Raw genomic sequence first — 27,903 nt, 5'->3', positions numbered from 1 at the left:
AAGTTTTGCTAGTTTTAATTATTTTTACACTTTCCTAAAACTTCTGAGAGATATTGTTCATTTATTTATTAAAATGTTCAGTTAACTAAAAGAAGCTGGGAGCTCCCTGCACTTTTTGTTTTAAGATAATGTTTAAAAGTTCTCTTTTAATTAAACATATGCTTTAATGCATTTCAATGAAGTTTCGGGTTATTCCCATTTTTGACACCAAGATTTAAATTTTTACTGCAAATGTATATCTGTTCAAAGTATCGGTTATCGGTGTCCTTGATTACTAATAATCCGTATCGGTATCGGTCCTGAAAAAAACATATCGCTCGATCCCTAGTACTTAAACTATTTTTAGTGTAATGCTGCCCTGCACTCCATGCCATGAACTGCCTCACATTTTAAACTGTACAGAAAATAGTAAAAGTAACTGGCTGTCATTAAACCAAAGCTACAATTCTGTGTCCTCCCTAAACATGAAATCCTAGCTGATGTTCTCCTGGCTCTGCTGTCAGTCCTTCAAGGACCCGACGTCTCTTCTCCGCTGCTCTTTCGTAGCCCAACTAACGTACACTAACTATATTCTGTACACTAACGAAGTTCCATACAGATGACATTATAGCTGAATAAATACTTCAGATTGTGCATAAAATGTATTTGGGCGTCATCTTCAGTTCCCCCTCTTTCATTCCATTTGTTCCTGTGGGACTTCAGTAAGTTTGTGAGGTGTGCCCACAGCGGCTTGAGAGGGGAGATGACTAGAGCAGCGAAAATGTACATTTCAACTTAATTTATGTTTCTCACAGTACTTTAGTCTGTATGAAATGATTACTATGCTATCACAAGCTGTTAAATATATTACCCTTTGTTGAATAAATGCTTTGAAATTAGGGATGTCACGGTACCAGAAATCTAGTAATCGATACCCATACCAGTGAATTTGCATGATTCTCGATACTAATTCGATACCACGGTAAAAAAAACAATAAATCCCATGTAATTCAACACGCAGTCCTTTATTAAAAAGTTTGAACATTACAAAAAATCAGAGGCATGTAGCCTTTAAGTAATAAATAAAAAGAAATGTCTATTATCATATTAAAACAGAACGGTGGCATGTAGCCTTCAAGTATTTAAAACCAACGATATTGTCTGAATGTCTGTCTTTGAGGTGCTTTGCTAAATTGGAAGTATTTCCTTCTTTGGAAAGAAAAGTACGACGGCACCGTTACTGCTCCGCATACTGGTTTTTGCGAATCTATTATTACTCCTTGTAAATCCGCCTCGAACGCAAAGTACTTCCTTACCCGACTCTTGCTATTTGTTTTCTCAACGAGTTGAGGCGGAGGGTAGCGCTGCAGCAGCTGCCATCTTTCACGTCTCGTGTTGTTGTTTTTTTTCCGTGCTGTTACGGCGTTCTTCTTCCTTCATTTCACCGGCAGATGAGAACACTTGTAAGCGTATACTGCCCCCATTAGATCCGGAAGAATCGTATCTCCAGTACCTCCGCCTCTGGTACCAAATGACCATTACAGGCATCGTTCGGTACCGAAGAAAGCGAGTACCGTCACATTTTTAGAATCGTGGTACCGAGTTGGTACCGAAGTACCGGTTCTTGCGACATCCCTATTTGAAATGCGCATTTTTAACATCAATGGTGCGCACTGATTGGCAACTCTGTCAACACAGACGCTTGTTTTCACGTAATCCTGGGCCCAATATAGATATTGCAGCAGTGTAATTTAATAAAAGGTCAACAAAGTTAACATTTATACATCAGTTGAATATTTTGACATTTAAAATGTTCCTTAATCGCCATTGAAATCATGTTCTGCGCTCTGTAGGAACACGTTAAGCTTAATGATCTTCCTACACAGGCGGGAGGCGTTACTTTTCAACCACTTTTCTCAACAACTCTTGGTCCAAAAGACATCAATCAAAGTGTAGACTGTCTAATGGATATTCCCCCTGAGAATGAGCACACAAACATGCTCGTCAGGCTCTCAACAACAGTGGAGTGCTGCCTGGCGTGGCGCTGAAGGGCCAAAAGTGTATAGAACAGCGTACCACAGCTCCACAATGACATTTTAGAAAATGTGACTTTAATTCTAGTTAAATATCTGTTAAATATAAAGCAGGATTTGCTAAATTGAAGGCGATACTTTTCAAAACAAGCACCGTTGGCGGATAGCCACTATGGTTAGCCTGTGGTACTAACTAGCTTACTGCTACTTCCGCTACCTCACCGGAAGTTACACACATTATCATTTCTACAGTAACACCCCGAGAATAAAGTGGATCAGATTGTTGTTGTGGAGATTTGGAGTAGAGGTATACTAAGTGTTTTATCAGTATGCTAATGTTTACAGGTTGTCGCCTTAGTACTATACAGAATGTCTTTCCGTTCCACTGGTGACTCTCTGTACAGCCATCTGAAGGCAGCAGGTATCTGTTCTAAGGGTGGGACCAAATATCGTGCCATGAAATTTTGTGATGTAAAACTCAACGATATGGTCGTCGAGACGAAAAACTGAATGGCGATATCATGGCATAATACTGTAGGTACATCTAGTCATACAAGCACTAATCTGCATTCTCTCGTCTTTTTCAGTGCTTTGTTTGAACAGACGAGGGCGCTCTGAGTTCAGACCAGTAGGTGAAGCAGGACAACAAGGTCTGTGCTGGTTAGGCTTGCTGCGGTCAGTCGTTGTTACTGGCGTTACACGGTGGTCAGGCACACACTGATTACACTGCATACCCACCGCCCCCACCGCCATCTTGCTTTTTTTTTTACAGTAATAAAACCCATTTAGTTCATTTTGGCGTATCAGCGGCATGTTATCAATAGATATTCGGACGACGGACGCGACAATCTGAAAGTGAATGCATCTTAAGGAGTCAGCTCAGAGCAGCCAGTGTCATATTTCACACACACGGGACGAGAGAGAGTTGAGAGACTGAGAGTTGGCAGAGGATTTGGTGTAAAAGCAAAAAGCAAACACGCTTATTTGGTAATATTTCTGATTTAAACCCAGTGCTATAAGAGATCCATAACGTTAATGAGGTAGCGTTGAGGTAGCGTTAATCGCCGCGAGGAAGACGGAGCGATCACAGCCGGTGTGTGCGGCGCCAGGTAGACCATTGCGGCCCCGTAAGCAAAAGCTGGACCGGAGAGGCCAGACACACAGCCAGCCACATGTTGACTACACATGTTGACCGTCATCTTTTCTTGTAAAATGTCCGGTGTAATCGGTAACACGGTGTTGAAAATGTCCTCACCGTCACATCCTGCTGGTGTGGTTAGTGCATTTGCAGCTGATTTGCAGCCAGGCAATAATGGAGGAGTCAGGCGAAATTAGCATTGAAGACGCCCCCCCGTCTCTGAAATCGCTTGTATGGCAGCATTTTGGATTCCCTGTTGAAACACAAAATAGGAAACTGAAGATGCATATGAGAATTCATACTGGAGAGAAACCTTTTAGTTCAGTGTGTGGAAAATGGTTCAGTCAGAGAGTAGAATTGAAGTGACACATTCTATTGCAAGATGATTAGGCTATACCATGTTACTGGTTATAACACATTACAATTTCATAAAAAATGGAACTATAGGGCAAACAACAGCATGGTTTTGCATTTTGTGCCTTTTGAATAAAAGGCTACCTTTTCAGTCATATATTTTCATCATTCAAGTTTTGTTAAAATTATTGTTATATCAAATCGTATCAAGATCGTGAACCCAATATCATGTATTGTATCGTGAGGTGAGTGAATCGTCACAACCGTAATCTGTTCCATCTGCAGTACCACCCCTTTTTGTTCTGTTGAGCAGTTTTAGAACTCGGCAGAACTTAAGTCATCTTTCCCCTTTCATGTTCGATATACTTGGATATGCTACATCTGTTCAAGGTAACATAACCATGCACTGTAAGTCACTTTACAGTGGTGTCACAGTCTTCACAGACACATTACATAGTACAATCACAGTGATTACGAGGAACTTTCCTTCTGTGTTGATTTTGGCGGTCCCTGTGGACAAAAGCAGTAGTGTTTCCAAGCACCAGAGTCCCTTTAGAAAACATATCATTTTACTCCAGCAGCAGGGTCTGACAATCTGCTCTGCTTAGTCCTGGTTCCAGTTCGCCTGTGCCTCCCTTCCCTCCAGACGGCTCAGCAATATGGCCTGGGTCTCCAGCAGTGTGGTTTCGGTGCTGGCTCCCAGCGGGGACCGGTGGATCAGCGAGGCAAGGCTCTCTCCTGCCGGAGCTTCAACTATAGGTCACTGCCGGAGGCCCTGCTGGATTTCTGAGCTGAAGGAGTTTCTGGTGAACCTGCTGATTTTGTTCCTTTGTTTATATCATATCTGCTTATCTCTGCCGCCTCGATGTTTCTTTTTGTCAAACGTGTCCGACCTAGCACCAGTAACTAACGGGGACTTCGGTCAGGATCGGTCAATTACATCCGGCAGGTCCGCTAGTTCAATTTTGTGTAACCAGCATCAGACTGTTGAAAAATCAGTATGTGCACATCAAACATGTCTTTTGATTGATTACTCTACACAGTTCATTCTGCACACCAAAAGGCATGTTGGAGACTGACACATTAAAAACAGTTCACACAGCAAAAAGTCTTGTTTTCCCCCTATTCTAGCGCCAGTGGCTGCAAGGTATTATACCTGATATGTGATCGACCATTGCAGTGTTTTGCCAAAGGATAGGGTAACAAAATAATCCTTGTAGGAAAGGCTTTTATCACTTAAAACAGTTTATCAGGACAGAGAAAGTGGTTGGCCTATTTTTGGGTTAATTCCCAGTTGAATTAGTCCCAGTGTGTTGAATATGAACTCTGCCATTCCTTTCTTTTTTTTAAAGATTATTTTTTTGAGCTTTTTAATGATAGTAATAGAGATGGTATTGAAAGGGGGAGAGAGAGGGAGGATGACATGCAGCAAAGCGCCACGGGTCAGACTCCAACCGCTGCGGTAAGGACTCAGCCTTGGCACATGGGGCGCCTGCTCTACCGGGTGAGCTACAGCGGCGCCCCCTGCCATTCCTTTCTACTTCCTTGCAGGTTTCTTAAAGTTGACATCCACTCACTAGGCTGTCATTCACCTAAATATTCAGACGGCCCAGATGTTAAGGCTGACTATACTGTAGGGTTGAATGTCAGGGGCTATTGTTTTGGTTGCGCTGTGAACCCGTTTCATATCATAGTCTCTTTGTAGAAAGAGCCACAGGGACCACAACCCACTTTAATGCTCATAACTTCACAAGTTTTAGCACAATAAAGCAATTATCAGATTACTGCTATAACGTGTTCTGAATCATAACAATATATTCTTATATCCCCTGGCCTCATATTGACCCTGTTCCTGCTTGTTTCCTAGGAGACAGCGGGAAGGTGACGACAGTCGTGGCCACACCAGGTCAGGGACCGGACCGCCCACAGGAAGTCTCTTACACTGACATCAAGGTGAGCAAGGAAGTAAAACCAAGACCTCACAGTGTCATCAGAAGACGCTCTGTCCTTTATATGTTGAAGTACAACTTTATCACCTCATCTTCTACTGTAACTAAGACTTTTATCACCTCATTACACACAATGACTGCAATATCTGGCTGAAGTTCATAAGGTTGTTGATCAATACCAGTGGGTCCATAATTACTTTGCCAGGTGCTGAGATTTATGGCTTTCTGACTTTATAGCCTACTTTCTGTTAGCTATCTTGTCTGTGATCTGAAAATGTGACATAATTGTGTCAGTTAGAGGCTGATGAAATGACATGGGATGAAATTGGTGTTGCATTGAGCCAGAGACTTGTTCTTACCTTTTGCAGGTCCTTCTGGGGGTTTCCTTTTATCACTTCTAAGATTGCATAATGTCTCTGTGATAGTATGCTAACATACATTTATCACACTTTTTATCTCAAAGTTAATAGTCTTATTATACTGGCTTATCAGAAATATTGACACTTTGCCAATGTCTGCTGCAGTTGAAGGTAATCACGGTGTCGTATAAAACTACTGAAATACAGTGGAAATCGCTTTGATCACTATAAGCGGATGGTTATTATAACCACATTTTCTTTGTTTTTCTTTATTTTTCTTTATTTCTCATGCAGATTACCATCTAATTGACATTTGTATATTTATTACATAAATGCAAAAGTGATGAAATGGACAGCTTCTCTTTTTACTTGCCCACTGCCAATTCTCCTGCCTTTTCCCTCACCAGGGGCCTGCTTGGGGTGAGGCTTGGCTGGTTTTTGGCTGACTTTGTGTCACTGGAGCTTTAGTGGTACATGCAGATGAACGGCGGTGAGTGGCATGTAGGGATGCGGGCGCCGTTCGCCTGCATGTACTGCCTGTGCTGCAGTGCTGCAGACCCGGTTGGGTGTATTACATGACCAGGCATTATCAATCCATTGGCGAGGGCGGCTTCTTTCGTTTTCCCATCATGATTTCAATGTGCCCCGTATCCAGCTGGAAAGCAGACGGGCTACCGCGAGGCAAAGTGAGAGTGGGAGTAAAATAAAAAAAAAATAAAAAATGATTTAAAGCTTCAGTAGTCAGTATATTTTTGGCATTATTGGGCAAAAATTCCATAATAACCTTTCAGTATATTGTAATTCAAGTGTTCTGAGAGAAAACTAGACTTCTGCTCCTCCTCATGGCTCTGTTTTCAGACTTTAGAACATCTAGCCCGTGACGGGAGACTTTGACCAATCACAGGTCATTTCAGAGAGAGAGAGCGTTCCTATTGGCTGTGTTCCGGTCACCAGATTTCACAATGGCGGCGGCGTCACAAATTTTCTCATTTTACAACTAAACCATACACTACAAGATGATTCTGAAAACGTTTGAGGAGAGAAATAGGCATTAATGTAACATGATATTGATTCATATTTGATCAGCACTGCCTAGTTTGACCATTTGGTCAGAGTTTGTGAGTGATTGACAGCCGGCTCTCATAGACAGCAGATGGACAGCAGACCTCAGATCAGCTCTTATTGCTTGTTTTCCTCCGGTCTGTGAAATCTTGCAAATGCCGATAGGAGCACCGGAGGACGCAGAGGAACATGATTATTTTCAGGTTATCTGTTTCATGTTCTACTGTCACAATATAGCGACCGTTTTATAAAAATAACTTTTTTTAATCATATTTGCTCCAATCTGGCCTACTGCTGCTTTAACATTCGCCTACCGTTGTTTTAAAGGTCTTATTGATACAATTTTTATGTAGACACATGTTTTTTTAATCCACAGAGCTTATAGAAAGGTGCCAAATAAAAGTATGGCATTTTCTTGAAAAAAATTATGACTGTGAATTAATCACTTTAAAAATCTTTGCGGGTCCAAAATGATTGTTTTGTTTATCTCTGTGGAAGATATCTGACATTTGGTTCCCACTTCTAACAAGGCTTGTGAAGCAATGGTATGAAGACCTTGGTATATCACGTGGTATCTCTGGGTCAGCAGTAGGGCTGACCCGAATGCTTCGAAGCTTCGACCGTTGCCGTGGTAATCGACCTCCAAATCAGTTTTTTTTTTTTTAATATATAAGCAAGAAATATAATAATGTATAAATCCCCAAATGGCCCATGAAATAAGGACTAATCCCACAACATTATTCATTATTCATATTCAACATGAATTATTATTAGTAATTATACCCCCGCGACAACGTAGTCCGTCCGTTTCTTTCCGGAGCAGAACTTGGAAACTATTTAACTTAGGAACTTCAAATTTGGTATGATGGTTGAAAGTGTGGTCCAGTTGTGCCTTTTTGAGGAAGGTGAGCTAATAACAACCTGCATTGTGCTCAATAGACTAATTCTATTAGTTCCTAAAGGGCAAAACATTTGGCCCTACTTTAGTAGGGGTCAAGCAGTGAGCGGGGGGATGTAAGCCATGCTCACTTTTGCCTTGTTTTCCGACGGATATCACTTATGTTATGTGTAGAGGTACTGTATGCACATGTGTACAGTATTGCATCAGTGGCACTGTCTCAGGCACTGAAATGGGGGAGATGGAGACAAACAGAGAGAAGAACATGTAAGCCTGCTGCGCCGCTTCAAATATTTCTCACCGCACCTTCGAAGCCCAAAAAATGGTATTCCGGACAGCCTTAGTCATCAGTTAGTGTGGAAAAAGCAGATAAATGGCTGAGATTGACGGTATGTACATGGCAACGACTTGTTGTGAAGTGAATGCAATGGAACGGGGGAGGGAGGAAGGGGGGAGAATGCAACATCTAGTGGCTGAATGTTATCAGTAGCACCTTTTTAAAATGTTTTTGCATATGTTGTCATGTATGAAAAGACCCAAAAGAAACACTGTAACCTGACTACTTGATTACTATAAATGAATTATTTAAACAGCATTTGTATAGGAATGATTCTGTGTTAGCATGAACCCGCCTGTGTTATGCGCTGGTGAACACGGCTCTTTGGAAAACACAGGAAAGACGGACTCTTCCCCCAAAACCAATATCACAATTTGCTGCTGACCTACTTTAAACAGGTTGTTGCACCAATTTAGACACTGAAAATGAATATGAACTGGAAAGTTGTGGCAGAGGTTATTTGAAATCCTGAAGTGCATTTGAACCCTCTGTTGTTGTAGCTGGGCTGACACTGAGAAGCTCAAATTGTACATCAGCAGTCAGAAACAAGAGCCTTATAAATCCTCTTTATTTGTACTTCACCTGATGAGCTCTCATTGATTTCCTGTTTCCTCTTTTGTGAAAACCTCACAGGTGATTGGCAATGGGTCATTTGGTGTGGTGTACCAAGCTCGCCTCATCGACAGCCAAGAGATGGTGGCCATTAAGAAGGTTCTGCAGGATAAAAGGTTCAAGGTAATATACCAATTTCTCCACAAATTCTCGTGTTTCATCTGTTCTTGGGTCAGACATTGTCTCCCATGTGTTTTATTTTGTTTTCAATATGAGACTATCATTCTTAAAATATGAAGGTAGGTCGTGATATAAACGTTAAGTTTCCAGTCTTTTAAAGTTTTTCTCACGTTTGGTTTGTTTTCTTGATTTCCCATCTTCGCTCATGTGTTTTCTCTTCTTTGCAGAATCGGGAACTGCAGATCATGAGGAAGCTGGACCACTGCAACATTGTCAGACTACGTTACTTCTTCTACTCCAGTGGAGAGAAGGTACAGCTTGTGTTTTTTTTTGTTTTTTTTTGGGGCTGTCAAGTGATTAAAACAAATGAATCACACTGTTTGTTGTGCTGTTAAAAATATACCTTAAAGGGAGATTTGTCAAGTATTTAATCCTCTCATCAACATGGGAGTGATCAAATATGCTACTTTATGCAAATGTATGTATATATTTATTATTGTAAATCAAAAAATATGCTCAAATCATAACATGGCAAACTGCAGCCCAACAGGAAACAACAGCTGTCAGTGTGTCAGTGTGATGACTTGACTATGACTTGCCCCAAACTGCATGTGATTATCATAAAGTGGACATGTCTGTAAAGGGGAGACTCGTGGGTACCCATAGAACCCATTTACATTCACTGATCTGGAGGTCAGAGGTCAAGGGACCCCTTTGAAAATTACCATGTCAGCTTTTCCTCGCCAAAACTTAGGATAAGTTTGGAACATTATTTAGCCTTCTTCATGACAAACTAGTATGACATGGTTGGTACCAATGGATTCATTGATTTTTCTAATTTCATATGATGCCAGTATCTTCACTCTAGCTTTAACTTAGTGGCGTTTAAACAAGTTTGTGTTAAAGCGTTATTATGACGTTAACTTTGACAACCCTAGTTTTTGGCTGGACCACAGAGGGCCAGTCCTACAAACGCTAAAGTCTGTCACTGACTGACTGACTGAGTGATGAAGTTACAGGATTGGTCGGCCGACTGTAGGAGTCTCTTCATTGGTCGTTGCTCTTTCAAAATGAAAAGGCGGAGAACAGTTCTGTGTTTAGGTTTTGTGGGGAGCGTGTCAGCGGTTCAGTGTATTATTACATAGTGCTGTTGTTGTACATGTGCTATTGTTTATGTTTGTTTAAGTTACGTTACGTTGTGCTTCGTATTGTTACCGTGCATTCACACCAAGCGCCAAGCAAATTTTCGCCTCGCTTTCCTCCAGAAATAACCACTATTGCTGCTTTGTACATGTTGGTGAAGTCCCAGATATGTCAGAACCAAACGCCGTTGTGTCTTGGTTCATCACGTCACCTGGCGGCGAGCTGTATTCACATACTGTATATGTATCTAGCAAGCCACACGTCGCTACTGCCGTATGAACCCAAAATAAACAGACTGTGCTGTGATATGATTTCAATAAACGGATCAAAATGATGCCAAAATAACGACATTATGATGCTGATTAGTAAAAAGACCGAATTCATGCTTTGTCAGGTCTGTTACCATGACGACAAGCAAATAACTTTTAAGATGCTTGTTTTCTGAATGGAGTTCTGATCGATCAGTGCCAGGCTATGCTAACATTGTAGCTGCTCCATTAACACTCCATCTAGGAATAAATACGGCAGCAACAACGTCAGTGATGACATAAACCTTAGTGAAGTTTGTATATATTGTTATACACCACTTATATGATGAATGCTTTTGATTCACATGCTTTAATAAAAAACTGAAATACTGTTAACCTTGCATACTGTATGTCATGCTAATACCTTTTCACCTTGTATAAAATTTATAATATACTGACGAGTAAATGTTACCATTTACTATTACTGAATGTCATTTGCTTCATTATAAGTTGTCTTTCAATCAAACATTAAGATGGAAGTGGAAAAAACTGTTCACAAAACATAATAGACATGACCTCTGACTATTTATGTAACAATTCAGCCACAAATTCACATCCTGACCATATACAACCCTAAAAAAGGGGAAGCAATCCATTTCTTGCACTGACAAATATAGAAACACTTCTGTACTGGACACAAGATTTTGTTTGTGTCCCTTTTTATTTTTAAATAAAACTGTTTGTAAATCAACAGCCTTGGCAGCAGGCAGTTGTTGTGTATACAACTTAAACTTAAAAACCTTTCAAATATATTTATCTATAATATATAATATATTATTATATATATAATTGTTAATATTGGTATCTTTAACGATGGGCAGGGCTTGTAAATTTATATCAAATGGTACATATTTTAACACAATGATATCTCGCTCTCTGTCCTGTGCTGTACAGAAGGATGAAGTGTATCTCAACCTGGTGCTGGACTTTGTCCCTGAGACGGTCTACAGGGTTGCCAGGCATTTTAACAAGGCCAAGAGCATCATTCCTATCATATATGTGAAGGTAATTTTCTGCTTTTTCCCACCAAAACATTTCTATGTTGTCTAAGATATATAATATTCGTGCAAGTCTTTGGAATGTGTTGTTCATAAACATCTCACAAGAGGGCATCTTTTTGAAACTGAAATTCAGTAATACTAAGCACCATATTGTTGTTTTTTTATTCTCATTTTTTGTTTGTTTCCATCTTAACAGCTTACCTTGAGTTGTTCTTATGTTGTGACCTCCTCAGGTGTACATGTACCAGTTGTTTCGCAGTCTGGCATATATCCATTCTCAGGGCGTGTGTCACAGAGACATCAAGCCCCAAAACCTGCTTGTCGACCCAGAAACTGCCATCCTCAAGCTGTGTGATTTTGGCAGGTGAGCTGCATGAACAGGTGGAAGAAGAGTTTTAACAACAGCAAAATGAAGAAATGTAGCATGTTTGTGCAGAAAGAACAGAATGAATCTGTATCTATTCTCCAATAGGGTATTCAGTATGTCACATTGCAGATAATATGTGAAGGTTTAGACATGAATTAACCGTTTCAAACAGCCCAGTGGCATTATGTGACTGTATTCAATACGGCAGACCTACTTCTTAATCTTGAAGTTTGTTTTGCGCGGTGGACTCTAGGGTTGGGCCAGTGTTAAATTTTTCAAACCGAGATGATATTAAAGCTGCTGTTGGTAACTTTGAGCAATTATGATAAAAGTTATTTTTGTAAAACTGTCACTATATCCTAACAGTAGTGCAGGATTGCAAATGCCATCAGTGCTTCTAATGGCATTTGCAATATTCCACGGCGCCCAAAGAAAAACCGGCAATCAGAGCCAAGGAGTCTCTAACGCAACTGTCAATCACTGCTCTTGAACTCCGATCAAACGGTCAAACTAGGCAGCGCTGATCAAATAGAAATCAAGATTCTGTTACTGTAATGCCTATTTCTGATCGGAGTTCACGAGTTGAGCGAGCAGTGATTGACAGGTGCGTTACAGACTTTGCAGCTCAGATTGGTTGTTTTGCTTGCAACACCAGTCTACTTAGTGGCGATAATGCTCCCCTAGGCTGGTTTGCCAACCGCCAATAAACACTAAATAAGAAGAAGAAGCGGCACCACATTACACGTTGCTTCATTTGTTTTTCGGCTGTTGCCACATTGGCGCAGTTTTAGTTTTCTTTCAGGATAACTCTGCCATGTCTCGTCTCGTCTCGTCTCGTCTCGTCTCGTCTCGTCTTCCCAAGACAAACATGAACTTTCTAATAAACAAACACAACGTGCACCTCTTCCCTCCTACTCCCCCCTCCCACTTATACTGAAATGTGAAAATCGCAAGTTGGTAAATGTGTTAAAGAAATTAGTGGCATTAAAACAGATTAGTGTTAACACGTTATCATCACGTTAACTTTGACAGCCCTTTGTTTATAAACAAATCTAACATTATGTTAATCACGTTGTCATATTGCTTGTTACTAATGCTGTACAAGCTGGATTGACACAAGTACCTGTTGCCGATGTCGGCTACTTTTTAATTTGCCAGAACATGTCATAATGACAAATGCCGGATCAGCTGGTTGACATAAAATCCAACCGGTTTAAGCTCTTACGCCGGACCGGACCGTTAAATCCGCCCCAACTCCGGTGGACCCTTTCACATTAGTAGGTTAAAAAACGTCTTTAGTCTATTGGGAGAGGAATAACATCAAACCCCAAAAAACACTTTTCATCCCCTTGGACCTCAGACATTTTTTGCTGCAATCTTTATCGTTTCATTTGATTTCTTGTGTTTCCCCAGCGCCAAGCAGCTGATCCGCGGTGAACCCAACGTGTCATATATCTGCTCACGGTATTATCGTGCCCCTGAGCTCATTTTTGGTGCCACAGACTACACGGCAAACATTGACATCTGGTCAGCGGGCTGCGTACTGGCTGAGCTGCTGCTCGGACAACCCATATTCCCAGGTGACAGTGGGGTGGACCAGCTTGTAGAGATTATCAAGGTGAGTGTGTTTATTAGGCCAGTGGAGATTATCACAGTAGGATATTAACTTGGTTTGTGCTTGTGGGTGTGCTTATCCATTATTTTGTATTGATGTATTGGTATCATAATTTCTAGAATGATCACAGTCCATCTCAAACCTACATGACCTTTGTGTCTACGGATTACTGCTTATACTCCTACATCTATTCTCAGGTGCTAGGAACCCCAACAAGGGAACAAATCCGAGAGATGAACCCAAACTACACAGAATTCAAATTTCCTCAGATCAAAGCTCATCCATGGACCAAGGTAAGTAAATACCTGAGAACAGACACCAGCAAAGCATTCACCAGGTCTGCACTGTCTGGCATGTACAATAAATCCATGTGTCAAATCTGAGAATTAACTAAAAGAAATCTATAAATGTGAAAAAACTGTTGAGCGGTACATGTATGGAAGCTGTTGTTTATTACTATTATTTTACTTCTGATTTTTACTGCATTCTACATGTTGTATGAGACATATTTTGTAATTTTTTGTGTGGAGGAACTCTGCAAATGTTTAGAATTTCTATATACATACATTAGACATACATTACACCAGTTTATCAGAACAAAAGAAGAGAAAAGCTGTGGACGTGTTGTTGCCTACGCAGTCTATTTAAGTATGCCAGTTGAAGTGCTTTAGTGCCCTCCTTCTGAAGGTCGATTAACCCTGTGACACCTTAAGAGTACAGAAACAATGTAAAACCAAGAGAAGTGTCCCTTTAACATTTACTACAGAGCAGATGGCTTTCTACTCCAAAAACGGCATGCAATTGCTTTTTTTAGATGCAGACTCTACTATAAGGGTTTTTCTTTGTTTTCTTTCTAATTTTCTAATACATTTACCGCGTTTGTAAAATAAAATAATGTAAATGGAACATCGGAGTGTCATGCTAACTTCCAGTAGATAATAAATACTCACACTAAGGGTTTAGTGTGAAGGCAAATTTCCTTTTTTGGGGCTCTTCATATCAATGGGTATTCTACCTACAGAGTGCTTTACATTGAAACTAGAATTTGCCTGGTGTGGTTGTCATTTGTGTCAGATATTTGGACTCAAACTCTTCTTGTTTCTCAGGTGTTTAAACCTCGCACCCCTCCAGAAGCCATTGCTCTTTGCTCCCGGCTGCTGGAGTACACGCCAGCCTCACGGTTCTCCCCACTAGAGGCCTGCTCACACGCCTTCTTTGACGAGCTGCGCCAGCCGAACACACGACTGCCCAGCGGCCGGGAACTGCCGATGCTCTTCAACTTCAGCACCACAGGTAGATTCAAGCACACTTATCTTAAAGTGACAGTTCACCCCAAAATCTAGAATACATATTTTTCCCCCTACATGTAGTGCTGTTTATCAATCTAGATTGTTTTGGTGTGAGTTGCCGAAACTCAACAGCAATGTCTCTTTCCAGAAAACATGACCCGGTTACTCAAGATAATCCACAGGCCTTGTTGTGAGTACTACCACAGAGTAGGGCCTAGACCTGCTCTTTATGAAAAGCTTCTCAAGATAACTTATTTTAGGATTTGACACTATATAAAAATAAATTGAATTGAATTGTGAACTGTGAACTATTTTCTTTCTACCAAATACACCTGCCAACCGTATCACCGCGCAGAAGGAAGCGTGTGTCTACTCATGGACGAAAGGCTTATGCTCGTGATGGTGTGAGATGTAAACAATAATGGAGGGGGGTGGGGGGGGTGCTAGGCTTCCCTCTGCGTAGTGATATGTTTGGCGGGTGTAGTTTGGTAGAAAGAAAATAGTTCCTACATGAAACCGCTCACAGCAAGGCCTGTGTATTATCTTGAGTAACCAGGTCATGATTTCTGGAAAGAGACATTGCTGTTGAGTTCTTTAAAATAAATGGGCGCTTTGAGCACCACAAGCCGAGTGTCACCTAGTTCCATTATACTGGAGAGGAGGCAGACATCTCTACAGCCGATATCTCCAACACACTGCAGCTCTGCACCAAGACAATCTAGATTGATATTTAGCACTACAAGGAAGAGGAAACGTGTATTTTAGATTTTGGGGTGCACGGTCACTTGTAAAGGTTTTAGTTGATCTGTTTTGTCCAAATAAAGTAGTTTTTTATTAATTGGCAAGGAGCAGTCAGATTTCCATTTGTTTTGGTTGACAGGTTGTTTAGTTGTGTTGAATTTATGCTCAATGGATTCATCACCATCTGTTTCTCTAAATAAAATCAGGTGATGTTTCTTGGTTTGTTTTGGGCCAACGCTGCGATCTCAGAGGAGATGCAATTAATGCAGCATAGACTATCCTATTGTTGTGTGATGCTGTCCTCTTGATATACTGTACGTATGACTCATTGAATAAAAACTCTTCTTTTATTTTGTGCAGAGCTGTCCATCCAGCCCCAGCTGAACTCAACACTCATTCCTCCTCACGCTCGCTCTCATACAGCTGCTTCTGCCCACGGTAGGAAACTCTTTTGTTAATGTTATTATAATTGTATTGTAAATGTTCATATTATGATTTAAGGTGGCTGGGGGAAAATTGTTAAAATTTGGTGTAAAATGAATCCCAACTAGAATGGGACTCAGAGAGCGCAGACCTCTGCCAAGGTGCCTGACTTTAAAAACAGATCCCAGCTCCCAGCTGGCGGTACCGTGACGTTGTCGGCTTATTATTACCACGGTGTGTTTCCGTGTAACGTATCGGTGGATGCCTCTCTCATTCAGCAGCCTCGTTATGTCTGTAGAACGTAACGCTTCGTTGTCTCTCATCCCGTCATCTACCGTTTTTGTCTTTCTCACCGTGGACGGACAACAGCTGCCGCCGCACCTCGGAGTCTCACCACGCACCCACACACGTATCTCTCTGCTCTCAGAAAAAGGCTGGGTCATGCGTCATCAACGCGTCATCAGTTAAACTGCGCATGTGTTCTACCCTTTGGTCTTAATGCTCAGGCTGATCGGAATTCTTAAAAAAATCCTGAATCACTGCTCACCAAAATCGAATGGATTGTTCATTCATCCTCCAGACAGGCAGGCAGGCAGACAGACAGACAGACAGACAGGCAGGCAGGCAGGCAGGCAGGCAGACAGACAGACAGACAGACAGACAGACAGACAGACAGACAGACAGACAGACTTTTAATTTTTTATTTTTTATTATGTAATTCAACTGATGATACATTGTGTCAAAAGGATTCATTTAGTTTTTTGTTTTGACAGTCCTGCAGGAAATATTAATATGAATATTCTGAGTTGGAAAATACATAATGACAAATAATCAGCTTTTTTTCTCATGTGAAACAGTGTTCTGTGAGTTGCACAGAAAAAATGGCCTTGAATTTGCAATTACAATTGGATCCCTATACATCCTTCCATTAATTGCACAGCAAATGACATATAGGCCAACAGCAAATTTAGTGATATGAAAGACTTATTTTTAAATAATTCATAAAAAGAGTTAGTAGTTCTGTAACTCTATATCTGTGCTGTAACCTGAGTAATGGTTGTTTCTTGACACAAGATGGCAGTATTAGGTATGAAATCAACAAAACGTATCATGAACTGATTAGATGTGAAATACTGGTCACTTAATCAGAAAGGATAGATCAACTCATCTAAAGAGCATTTTGTGATGGTATCACACCTGTCGCGATGCCAAATCTGGGTTTTCATTCCTACGACGGTGGTTCACTTCTTACCGGGGTAGATCACCATGGTAACTGATGCCGAACACCTAAACTGCTCCGGAGCAGGTTAAGGTGGAGCTCGTTTAAAAGCACCTCCTACTGACCAATCAAAGCTTGGTGCGTGGATCGAAGACGAAGAAGTTTAAGTCATAATCCAGACTTAAAGCAGTGTTATCACATTCACTCACCGCCGCTGTTAACTGAAGCCGTCATAATTAAACCATTCAAGGAGTTACTGTCACTTCACCTTAAAAGTGAGCAGCGGAAGTTAACATTATTTAGGAAATTTACCATGAAGATTAATTACAACCACTAATCCACAATGCTACTATACGACGATTGTGTATATATATATATATTCGTATATATCTATATATAACAACGATTAACACATTATGTTACATACATGCTTACAGTGTGCACTGGAATGATCACTTACTTCTCTTTCTAATTTCCTCAACGTCTTTCTTTTTATCTCCATATCTCGTTCCTAGTCCTGCAGGTTGTTTTTGTGATTTTAAACGTTGACTCTTTTTAAATAAATCACTTTTTTCATTGATATTTGCTTTTTTAAGTGTGTGCTTTATGCCTACAGACATCTGACAGTTTGTCAATTGTTTAAAACACATTAATTAGTACAGCAGGAATGGTGCATGGTCTGCCCCATTACGACCATTATTTATATAGAAAGAAAGAAAGAAGGCTGGATGGATGTAGCCTACACGTCAATCTAGTGAACATACTTATTTAGTCCATAATGGATAAGAAGTCAGTGATGTGGTGCTCATGAAAAACTTTGTTTTGAACAGGACCCAGATACTGTACAGCCTGAGAGCAGCCTGGCATCTAATGAGTGTAGGACATCCACACCATGCAGAGTTAACAACTGATATGTGTTTTACAGAATTCACAAACTGTCAGATGTCTGTGCAGCACACACTTAACAATACAAACTGAAGGGATGAGAAAAAGAAGTGATCATTTCAATGTACACCTTAAGTATACACAGTAACAGGATGTATTAATCATTGCTGTGTGTTTCTCCCCCAGCAGACCAGTGATCCAAGAACAATAAAAGGTCAAAGCATCGTGGTGTCCTCTCCCTGTGGTTTCATGAATATACAGTACACTACAGTATATAGTTACTGGTCCAGTGAACTTCATCAAACATTTCTAATCAATAATATATTCATCAAACCTCTAACAACAATATGAACTGCAGTCTTCATAAACACAATATAACCGTAACAATGACAATCACATGAATGATTATAAAAAATAAAAATGAACGATGATCACAATGTTAAAATAACAGTACTTAAAGGTACTGTTTGTAAGTCCTAACACGTATAAATAATTGCTGGTCGATGTCCCATGCGCGCTCGCGTGTGGCTACGCTGTTCAGACAGAGTCCAACACAAACTACACGGAAGCACCAAAACCGCAAAGTTCTATCTAGGGAAGCCCTGTCTTGCAAACACTGTTGCACTGCGTGCTCACTCCACACTGCAGAAGAGTTAGTTTAGCTCTGAGAATATCTAGTGAATGTACAGTGGACATTTGTGCAGAAATAACTGCTGCAGCTCCTCCAGACCAACAGAGGTTTCCTGTGTCTTGTGAAGTGACGGGGCTCCGCAGAGAGAAACGTTATCGTCTCCGACCAAAACTCCGGTGTCTCCCCTGTTCCCTCCGGCCGCGGTCGGGAGGCTGAGGCAGGAAAAGCCAACACTAGGATCAGCATTGATTCATGGAGAGACCTTCGTCTGGTCAGCTAACATTACTGCCAAGCAGCTGAAATATAGAGTGATATTGTGCTTTTAGCTGACGTGTGTCTCCTCACTGTGTTGAGTGATGCTCCTTCATGTCTATGTAGAGCGAGCACAAGCGCCAGCAACAGGACGCTGACTTTAGTTGACTTAACGGCCACAGGAGTCGCTGTTAACAAGACATTTCTGATTCTTCCATAGAGTCCCTTTAACTGAATGGAGGTATGTATTCGGTTAAGTACTTATTTTTATTAACCTGCATTAAAATATGGTATTTTAATGCAGGTTAATAATAAAAATAAGGCAAAATCCATCCATAAGAACATGGACTAACTGTATAAAACACATTGGTTTCAGATCAGAGTGACTGCTGACTGAACAGATAAGGCACCAGGATAAATCAAGTCTGGCTGTTAGCCTGGTGCAGCTAGCACAGAATACATTTCCATGGTAACTTATGTACCACTGCTTTCATGAAACCGAGTCAAGGCTAAACTGAGCCAGGATAACTGCTAACTAATTAAACCCAGGCTTAATCCGTGAAACATGCCCCTGGGTCGATTTACCGAGTTGATAACCAGCGTTGTAGGACCGCTTAGCATGATTGCGTTTGTTAGGGTTAGTCCTGCCAGATAACGAGAAGATACCCTGGGTATGTTGAACTCGCTTCATAGTACAGACCTCAGGTGCCAGATTGTAAGCAAAACAACAACCAAAACAGGAGTGAGACCGGGGTTCCCACACTGGCGAGCACCCTAGTCCTTGTTGAGCCGGGGACTAGGGTCTAAAAGTGGAACTTATGTTCCACATTTGTGTATCTTGTGTATCTTGTCCAAGTATGTTTTCAGTTACAACCATGGCCATCCATCCATTCTTCTCCATTCAGTTGGAATTAGGGCTGGGTGATATGGCCTAAAATTAATATCACAATATTTTTAGGCTATATCGTGATATACTGTATATTTTCAAATATTCTGTAAGCACTTTATAAATGCTCGATTTAACCCTTCGATGCATATGATGATTCTTGTAGTCCCTGCATCATAAGTCTGCATTAAACCTTCTTGTTTATATTCATTAGTGGTTTCTGTTGGAACTATTTTAATCTGGCATGCAAAAAGGGAGAAATCACAAGTTCAATTTAACAAAACAGTATTCACTTTAACCAAATAGTTATCTGGCAATACATGCTTTATATATTTTGATAAATACTTAACACACACACACACACACACACACACACACACACACCGTTTTTAATGGTATGTAATACGTGTAAAGCAACTAAATGTATGTTTACCAGTAAGCTGTTATAACATTGCTGATAATAAAAATTATTAGAGAGAAGGAAATGCCAAAGCGAGTCTCATGCCGGTGGGGTGGCTTAAAAACATTACATGACAATTTATAGTCAATGTTGGCGATATCGTCATTTTATACACCGCGTGTGGGACAAGCCGCGATACATCGACTTTTTTCAATGTATCGCCCAGCCCTAGTTGGAATGTCTAATGTTATCTAATGTTGTACATAGTTGTGTAGTCCTTAAATATAATGACCCCCCTACTTTATCAAACATATTTCCAGAAACCAATATTGTCTTGAATTAAGGCTTATAATGTCAAATAGGGCTGTCAGGTCCTTTGTGTCCTGGACTGTTGAATTACCACTGACTGTCTTTTATTTCCTCTTGTGTCCTTCAGATGGTACCGGTTCAGATTCATCTCAACACAGTTCAGTACCAGGATCTCTTAACAGCATCTGAAGCAGCTCCTCACCTGCCTGCCTGCCAGCCTCTCCCTCTCAGACACGCACACGCACACACACACACACACACACACACACACACACACACACACACACTCTCTACTGCTTTCCTCCATGCTGCTTGCTCTCCTCTTAGATGATCTGTTTTTGTACAGTAAATTGAACAAACAAACATTAGTTCTTTTAGCTGCCAGGGTTGAAACTACGGCAGGTGATTGTTAAACACACACACACACACACACACACACGCGCAGAGTCGTCTCGCTGCTGCTCGGGTGGTCTGTGAAGGTTCAACAGTGGGGGCTGGTCCTCTGTAATGTAACCTTTTCTTTTTTAAATCAACTTTTTTCTTCTTTATATTTGTGTTTAATTTATTTGACTAATTGAAAGCATCACGTGGTCACACAACATTTTGTCTCTAGAGTTTGTTCTTCCTTTTCTTCAGATTATTTTTTTATATTCTTCAGTGTTTTTGCATCTGAACTGTACACTGCCTGACCAAGATCAGAACTGACCCCAAATAGGTCATCAGGGTAATGGATGTTTTATTCAACTCAGGGCGGGAGAGCGGATGCAGGGAATGATAAATTCCTAAATCCTCCAGCCATATTATTTTACCAATCCGGCCTGATGTTTAGGTTTAAATTAAAACCTCCACATCTAGAGAACCTCATCAGTATCAGGTAGCAGTTATCAGTGTGTGGTTGGAGGTGTATTGCCCCTCATGTGAATCATGTTCAGTGGCAGCATTGCTTTATACAGACTGGAGAAATAACCCGACTGACTCCACCAGTCACCGCGTCTTGTATCCATCTGTTTGTTTCCTGTTCTAGAGAGATTTGTCTGGTAAGAGTGAAATATTCCTCGATGAAACCGTTCCCCTACATGTTGTAGAAATAAATATGGGTAAGATCAACTCATTTCCACATCCAGGATGGCAGAGGTGTTAATTTGTTGGAAAATCAATAACATCAAACATCCAGAGAAATATTCCTCAACTCCTGCTCTCGTTCATCACCTCAAAAATGACTTTAGACCTGTAAATGTCAGTTGTTAAGAAAGTGTGAATCTAGGGCTCAGCAAAAGCAGATCTAGAAAAATGAGCCTTTTGAAATCGAGCAAAAACCATAGTTGTGCAAATGTTAGTACATTACTGGACGCTGCTCGGTGCACTGCTTGTTCTCTCGCTAGTTGTGTTCACTTGATGATTAAATGAAAACCAGCAGTGCTCTGGATGCCACTGTCCGAGGTCATTGCAGCAATAGAAAACGTAAACAAATATTGCAGCTTGTCTAATAAACTAGAGATTGTGTATCCCGACTATCAATGCTTCTTAAAGAAATAGCTTCCGGAATTTACTTGCTGAAAAAAAATAAACAATTTATGTCCCTTTTAACCACTGGAAAGAAAAGAAACCTGACAGCCTTCCACTAATAATGGCTTGAATATCTTCCAAGCCAATTCAAAAAAAGAAGTGAAAACTTTAGAATTAGGGTTATTGTTGCTGCTTTTAAAAAGTCTGAAATTGTTTTAAGATAAATCATACATTTTAAAGCTTTGAAAAGTATTTAAATGTGGTAAATACAGTTACTTCGTATTTTCCAACCCTGTTTCCCCATGTTTTTATGTCTAAGTGACTAATGGGCACAACACTTTGGTCCAGTATTGAGTGAGAGCACCACAGCCGCGAAAAGAGCTGCAATGTAATTCTTGTCGTTCTGAAAGCTCCCAAGAGATGACTTGTTGGCGGAAGACTACGGTGGAAATATGAGGGAGAGTTGGAGAGGAGAGTGCCGGTGTTGTCAGTTTGTTGTTGGAGTACAGAAGCATAGCTTAGTGTTATCTAAAAGATTTTCAATGTCATTGCTGAATATTTAAATGATTTCCCAGCCCAGTCAAAATAGTCACAATTTGTGTACATATACACGAATTTAAAAAAAAATTCCGTGATGGTCAACACGAAATGAGTTCGTATGTAAACCGGGAAGTATAGAGAGCAGTGAACAAAAAACACAGGAGACCGGTGTTCCTGTCCCAAAGTGGATTTATTTGTCACGTAACTTGCGTACTTAAGTTACGCCTCTTCCGGTGTTATTTTAACCCAAACCGTGATCTTTTCCTAAACCTAACTAAGTAGTTTTGTTGCCTAAGCCTAACCAAGTAGATTTATTCCTAAACCTAACTAAGTAATTTTATTTTGAGAAGACTGGAGCAGAAATTGACACGTGCGTCACGTGTTGATGGACATTCATAGGGAAACGCACAAAAAACACGTTGTTGAAAGTCATGCTGAGGGTCACAAAAAAAAATGAAATTCGTGTCTTTGTACATGAACCAAAAAAGATTAAATTTCGTGACTATTTCACGAACTGCCGTGAGACTGTTGGATTTCCACAATGTGGATGAGGCCTAACCCTCTTGTGAGATTTCAGAAGGAGGCTTCTCCTAGAGCGAGACTTGGTTAGATATAACAAACAGTAGATCAAGCAAAAGTGAAATCAAACCTTTTATTCCTCTGTAGGGTCCTGTCAGTGGCAAACACAAGCACTTTTAGTGAACGTACATTGATGTTGCACTATTGCACCGAGTGATTACATTTCTGCCTATTTAGCGGCTGCAGCGTTCTCCCTCAATACTGGAACAATTTCAGAGATTGTTGTCCCCATTAGTCTCTTACTGTATACACAGAAACATGGGACAATAGGGTCCAGGTTGAAAAGTACAAAAGTTCCCCTTTCATGGCTCCCCTTTACACTTCCCTTTACACTTCCCTTTACAGTTCCCTTTACTGTCTGTTGACATGTTTTCATACAGAAAACAGTAGGCTGGTTTTGCTGGTCTTAAAATCTGTTATCATTTCACAATATATTAAAGATGTCTCTAAAACCCTGCAAGATTCCCTGAAACATATTGGCAGATTAAACACAAATGCTATCTAATCAAAAAGTTACTTTTGGTGAAATTAAGATCATTCGTGTCCTGATGTTAGTGTATAAAAGAAAATGCTTTTGTACTCCAAGAGCTGAGTGAATGTTGGTGCTCCTGTTGACTAAATGCAGCACAGAAACTACAGAATGGCGGGATAGGGATTTAATGTTTTATTAAAGTCAATGGGGGGGAGGGACTTCATGTGAATTTATTTATGTCTTTGTTTTTGTGATGAGAGATGGATGTCGGTTAATTTCAGCCGAAGAAAGCCGGCTTTGAGATGGTGTTGCAGCTTCTTTAGCAAACTGTACTTCCATCAGTGGAAATGATTCAAATGTTCTCTGTAGAAACTAGAACAACTTGGAGGATAAATGGACACAGAAGCAAGCAGAATGAAGATGAATGGGATGGAAGGCTTATAGTAGTACTATGTGAATAGTAGTTGAACATGAATTTCAAGCAGAGGAGTTCCTGTTAGGTGACTGTGTGTCTGTGTGCTCCTTGTACTTCTATCTTTGTGAGGATCAATTTGAAATGTACCCCATTAGAGTGAGAACAGAGAGCTCTTAGAGGTTAGATATAGGTCAAGGTCAGGCTCATAGGTCAGAGAATGTATTATCCCAGTCGGCATCCTCTCAAGTATTGAAGTACAAATGACCATATTCCAACCTGCAGTCTGAACAGCCAGTGTTTTAGAGGTTAGCGCAGTCAACACTACAGATTTCTAGTAAGCAGTACAGACCACTTGAAAGTTTGTAGTATAGTATATTTGATACTATTGTTCCATGCCTCACCTGCTGTTTCTAAACTGCAGCCATGTTTGCTTTTGAACCTTTTTAAAAAAAAAAAAAAAAAAAGAAGTAAAGAGCTCCGATGCTTTTTCTGACTTCCACCACATTCGGCACATTCACATTGATTTTATACGAGGAGAGTGGCGAGCATTTCTCATTCTCTTTCCCACCAACGCTTTCCTCCCAGCTAACCTGCCGGTCAGTCCTGCGGGTTACCGCTGGGCTCATTCTGAGTCCGAGTCCGACCAGCATGTTTGATTCCCTCCGCAGGACTCAGTCCTCGCACACTCCGAGCTGTGAGACTGTCTGTGGCTATGAAACGGTGTGACCCAGCGAGAGGAATCAAACATGGCTTATTTGTCTCTTCGTTCAACCTCAGAAGCCATTCCACCTGCCCCCCCACCTGCTCTCCTTCTCTTATTGCACGTGTAAATATCACTGATTTTTATTTTCCTCTTTTTACTTTTTATTACAGAGTTGTTTATATCTTACCTCCCCTCATCCTGCCGATGAAGCAGTCTTAGTTTGTGCATTCTTGTAAATAAGTTTCTTTTTTTCACAATTCAAAATGTAAATACTGCAAAGAAAAAAAAATCAGCCTACTCCTCATGTTTGTTGATGATCTCTCTCTCTCTCTCTCTCTCTCTTTCTCTCTGTCTCTCTCTCTCTGTCTCTCTCTCTCTGTCTCTCTCTCGCTGTCTCTCTCTCTCTCTCTCTCTCTTGTAATCCAGTGAAAAATGTAAAGTAGCTGTTAACATCAGCTGTCCTCCCTGTTCGGCCCTCTGTGGGACCATCTGACTGTTGAATAAATATTTCAAGGGTTCTGTTCCAAAATGCTCTTTCTGTTCACTTTGGAAAATATAATAGCCTAAAACATGATGTGACCTCTGAGGCATGTTCCGTTAGCGTGACAGAGCTCTCTCCAACCTGCTCATCTATATCTACTGCTGATCTATACAGTATAATAAATGCAAAACATTTGGAATGAAGATGTTGGTTTTACTTTTTTATGATCTAAATTGAACAGGCTGCAGATTCTCCACGAGAGTCCTCAAGTTCTGCACATGCCAATTATAATGAAACATATTCAAGATATATCCAATTTGATTTGATTTTGGCCTCAGTAACCTTCTACCCTTTTTATTTTACAGTCTTACATTTAGCAGGTTTGCAATGATCCATTTAAAGCTCAAAAACACAACAGCTATTAAAAAACAGAAAAGGCCGCTACCCTCATGCAGAGATGAGGAGGTGGGCTACAGAGGTCATTTTCATTTTCGGACTAACAGTCTTCGACCCCAACTGACGTTGATCCAATTTTATCCGATTTGACGCAGCTTTATCCGACTTCTCTCGTACAGTAGTAGTTCTCGCCAAAACCTGTAAACTGACTTTTTAATGCGGAAAATCGCTGTTCTTGTTTGCTTTTCTTCCACATAGTTGATTTCTCTCATTTTGGAACAGAACTTTGTTGTGTCAGATTGCAATATATTATTACTGTGCAGTATTGAGAAATGTTGTAGCTACAGGTCACTGACTGGCATTTCAGACAAAGTGCTGTCTCGTGTCTGACTTGATCTCAAAAGTGTTTAGTTGGACTAGAAATCACAATATGACGTCCAGCTTGTACTCAACACGGGCATTTTGTATTAGGTGCGGTATGGCATTCAGAATTGCTGCTAATGATCACAAGATTGCAGAAATATGACATGACATTTGTGTTGTGACTGCAGACAGAGCCACCTATCAGCTGTGTGTGCGTGTGTCTGTGTGTGTTAGTTGCCAGGCAACGTGCAGAAATGTTGACCGACAGTTTCAATAAACCGAATCTCAGAAATTGTACTTTTTGTTTGTCTTTTCAGATTCTCTGAGAGCTCAGTTGTGTGTTAACATTACCTACTTTATCTAGCCTGAGTGAGGGAGATAGCTGCATCTCTTTATAAGTTGTCACGGTGTCATCCTGCCCCCACCCACCCTCCCCACCCGGTGGATTGATGTATTGGAAAGATGGAGGGATAGACGGAGAAAGAGAGAGAAAGAAACACAAACCCGTCTGTCTCTGTTCTGTGTATGTACTGTATAATATGGACTCATTTACTGTAATAAAGTGATGAAACTGTGTTTAGATTGTGTGCACTGTTTCTATTGAGAGCTTCTGACTGGATTTAAGTTTAGTTTCATACAAACAACAAAAAACAAACTCTTCACATGGATGAGTTGGTTCATTCCTGTGAACACATCCAAGAACGCCATGTTCATTTGAAACTTGTATGCCGTGAGTTTCATAAAAAAAAAGATGCAATAAGATTAAAAATACACATAAAAGATGCAATAAAAGGCACACTTGCTACTTTTACTTAAAGTATTTTATACTTTTTCAATCAGTCTGGGTTACCTAATATCCTAACGTACCCTATAAAGTCATCCTTGTGTGACCCCAAAAAGTGTTCTACTGCTAGTGTGTTGTCAATCTGAACAGCTGTTCAGCCCACTAACACTCAGAACTACTCTCTAATTGTATTTCCAAGTGATACATTCCTACTGTATAATCTAAAAGTATTTGGCATATTGGTATCGCTACCTTCAGATCATTTCGTCTCCAATTGCGTTTCTATTTTGTCAACCAGATATCTGTGGAATTTTATTTATTTATAAACCTCGGTGTGATTTTTTTTTAGATGGTACCTGCAGCATGTCATCTTTGAATGAACCAAATAACGCCAACACCAATCAATTTATTCTCACATTAGTCAGAATTTAATACCGCCATAAAATCTAATGCTGACTCGGGGGTCGATCTGAAGAGTGTCCGTCTGTTCAGAAAATGTGTCTTTATCCATATAATGCCGATCAAACTTCATTGATAACTGCAGTCAATAAATTAAGTGAACTTTTGAACCATTATTTAAAATAAACATTAATTTCCTTTCCAGCGAACATACCCGTACTGTGGGGCAGTGTGGGCAGTGTGGGCAGGGGCAAACCCACACTAATCCCATGCGAGCCCCACAGCAGTTTTGCCCTTTGAGGCCCCCATGATGGTTTTCTAGGGGCAGCCCACTGCATTTCAGATATCCACTTTAAACCTTTAACAGACTGAAAATTAAGAAATTCACCAACGCCGTCCATAATTTGAAGTATCGTCACTATTAGAGTCTAATGATGATGTCCCTGGTGCTGAAAGACCTCAAGGTCAAGGTCACAAGATTCACACTGCGTACGGACCACCAGGCCATGATCTAACGAGCCATTCACAGTTTCACTGTACCGGCCGTGTCTACTTAGACTTGCATGGCTTAATCTTTGAGACAAGCATATGCTACTGGCAGGATCAACCAGGTAGCCCTCCGTAAGCAGGTGCCGGTGAGGGTACGCCCGCCTTCGGCCCTGTGTGCTGGGGTTGCGTGGCATTGTTAGCAACAAAAGGCCTCGGACGCGCAGGAATGCGAATTGCATGGTGGTCAGCCAGATTCTTGTGTTTTGCATATGACATGGTGTATCGGGCTGGTGCACAAAATGATGCTGCCGACTGTCTCTCCTGTTTGCCCCTCCCATCAGAAGAGAATGCAGAGCCGCTGTCAGAGCCTGAACTCATAGCTCTGTTGGACACAGAACTGAGAGCTCTCTCAGTGAAGGACTTCGCTGTGGAATGTGTTGCATGCCCAAAAATCACTGTCCTGAGA

General features: G+C 40.7%; 1 protein-coding gene across 3 annotated transcripts in view; it reads left to right on the top strand.

Annotated features, from left to right (window-relative positions):
* The window catches only part of LOC119503234 (glycogen synthase kinase-3 alpha-like), a 36,877-nt gene extending 15,064 nt beyond the window's left edge, over window positions 1-21,813 (top strand). The window contains exons 2-11 of one of the 3 annotated variants that reach the window (XM_037794902.1): window positions 5,372-5,457; window positions 8,743-8,844; window positions 9,069-9,152; window positions 11,187-11,297; window positions 11,527-11,657; window positions 13,074-13,278; window positions 13,473-13,568; window positions 14,382-14,568; window positions 15,666-15,743; window positions 20,438-21,813. In XM_037794902.1, coding sequence (XP_037650830.1) covers window positions 5,372-5,457; window positions 8,743-8,844; window positions 9,069-9,152; window positions 11,187-11,297; window positions 11,527-11,657; window positions 13,074-13,278; window positions 13,473-13,568; window positions 14,382-14,568; window positions 15,666-15,743; window positions 20,438-20,499 — 1,142 coding nt within the window. In that variant the 3' untranslated portion in view covers window positions 20,500-21,813. Of the gene's footprint in view, window positions 1-5,371; window positions 5,458-8,742; window positions 8,845-9,068; window positions 9,153-11,186; window positions 11,298-11,526; window positions 11,658-13,073; window positions 13,279-13,472; window positions 13,569-14,381; window positions 14,569-15,665; window positions 15,744-18,018; window positions 18,237-20,437 lie in introns of those variants that run through there. The other 2 variants (XM_037794904.1, XM_037794903.1) reach the window with 2 other exon arrangements.
* The last annotated feature ends 6,090 nt before the right edge of the window (window positions 21,814-27,903 follow it).

This window comes from Sebastes umbrosus, chromosome 15 (genome assembly GCF_015220745.1).
Source record: "Sebastes umbrosus isolate fSebUmb1 chromosome 15, fSebUmb1.pri, whole genome shotgun sequence".
NCBI lineage: Eukaryota > Metazoa > Chordata > Actinopteri > Perciformes > Sebastidae > Sebastes > Sebastes umbrosus.
Note: the sequence above shows the minus strand (reverse complement) of the source record. Positions and strands in the feature narration are given on the sequence as shown.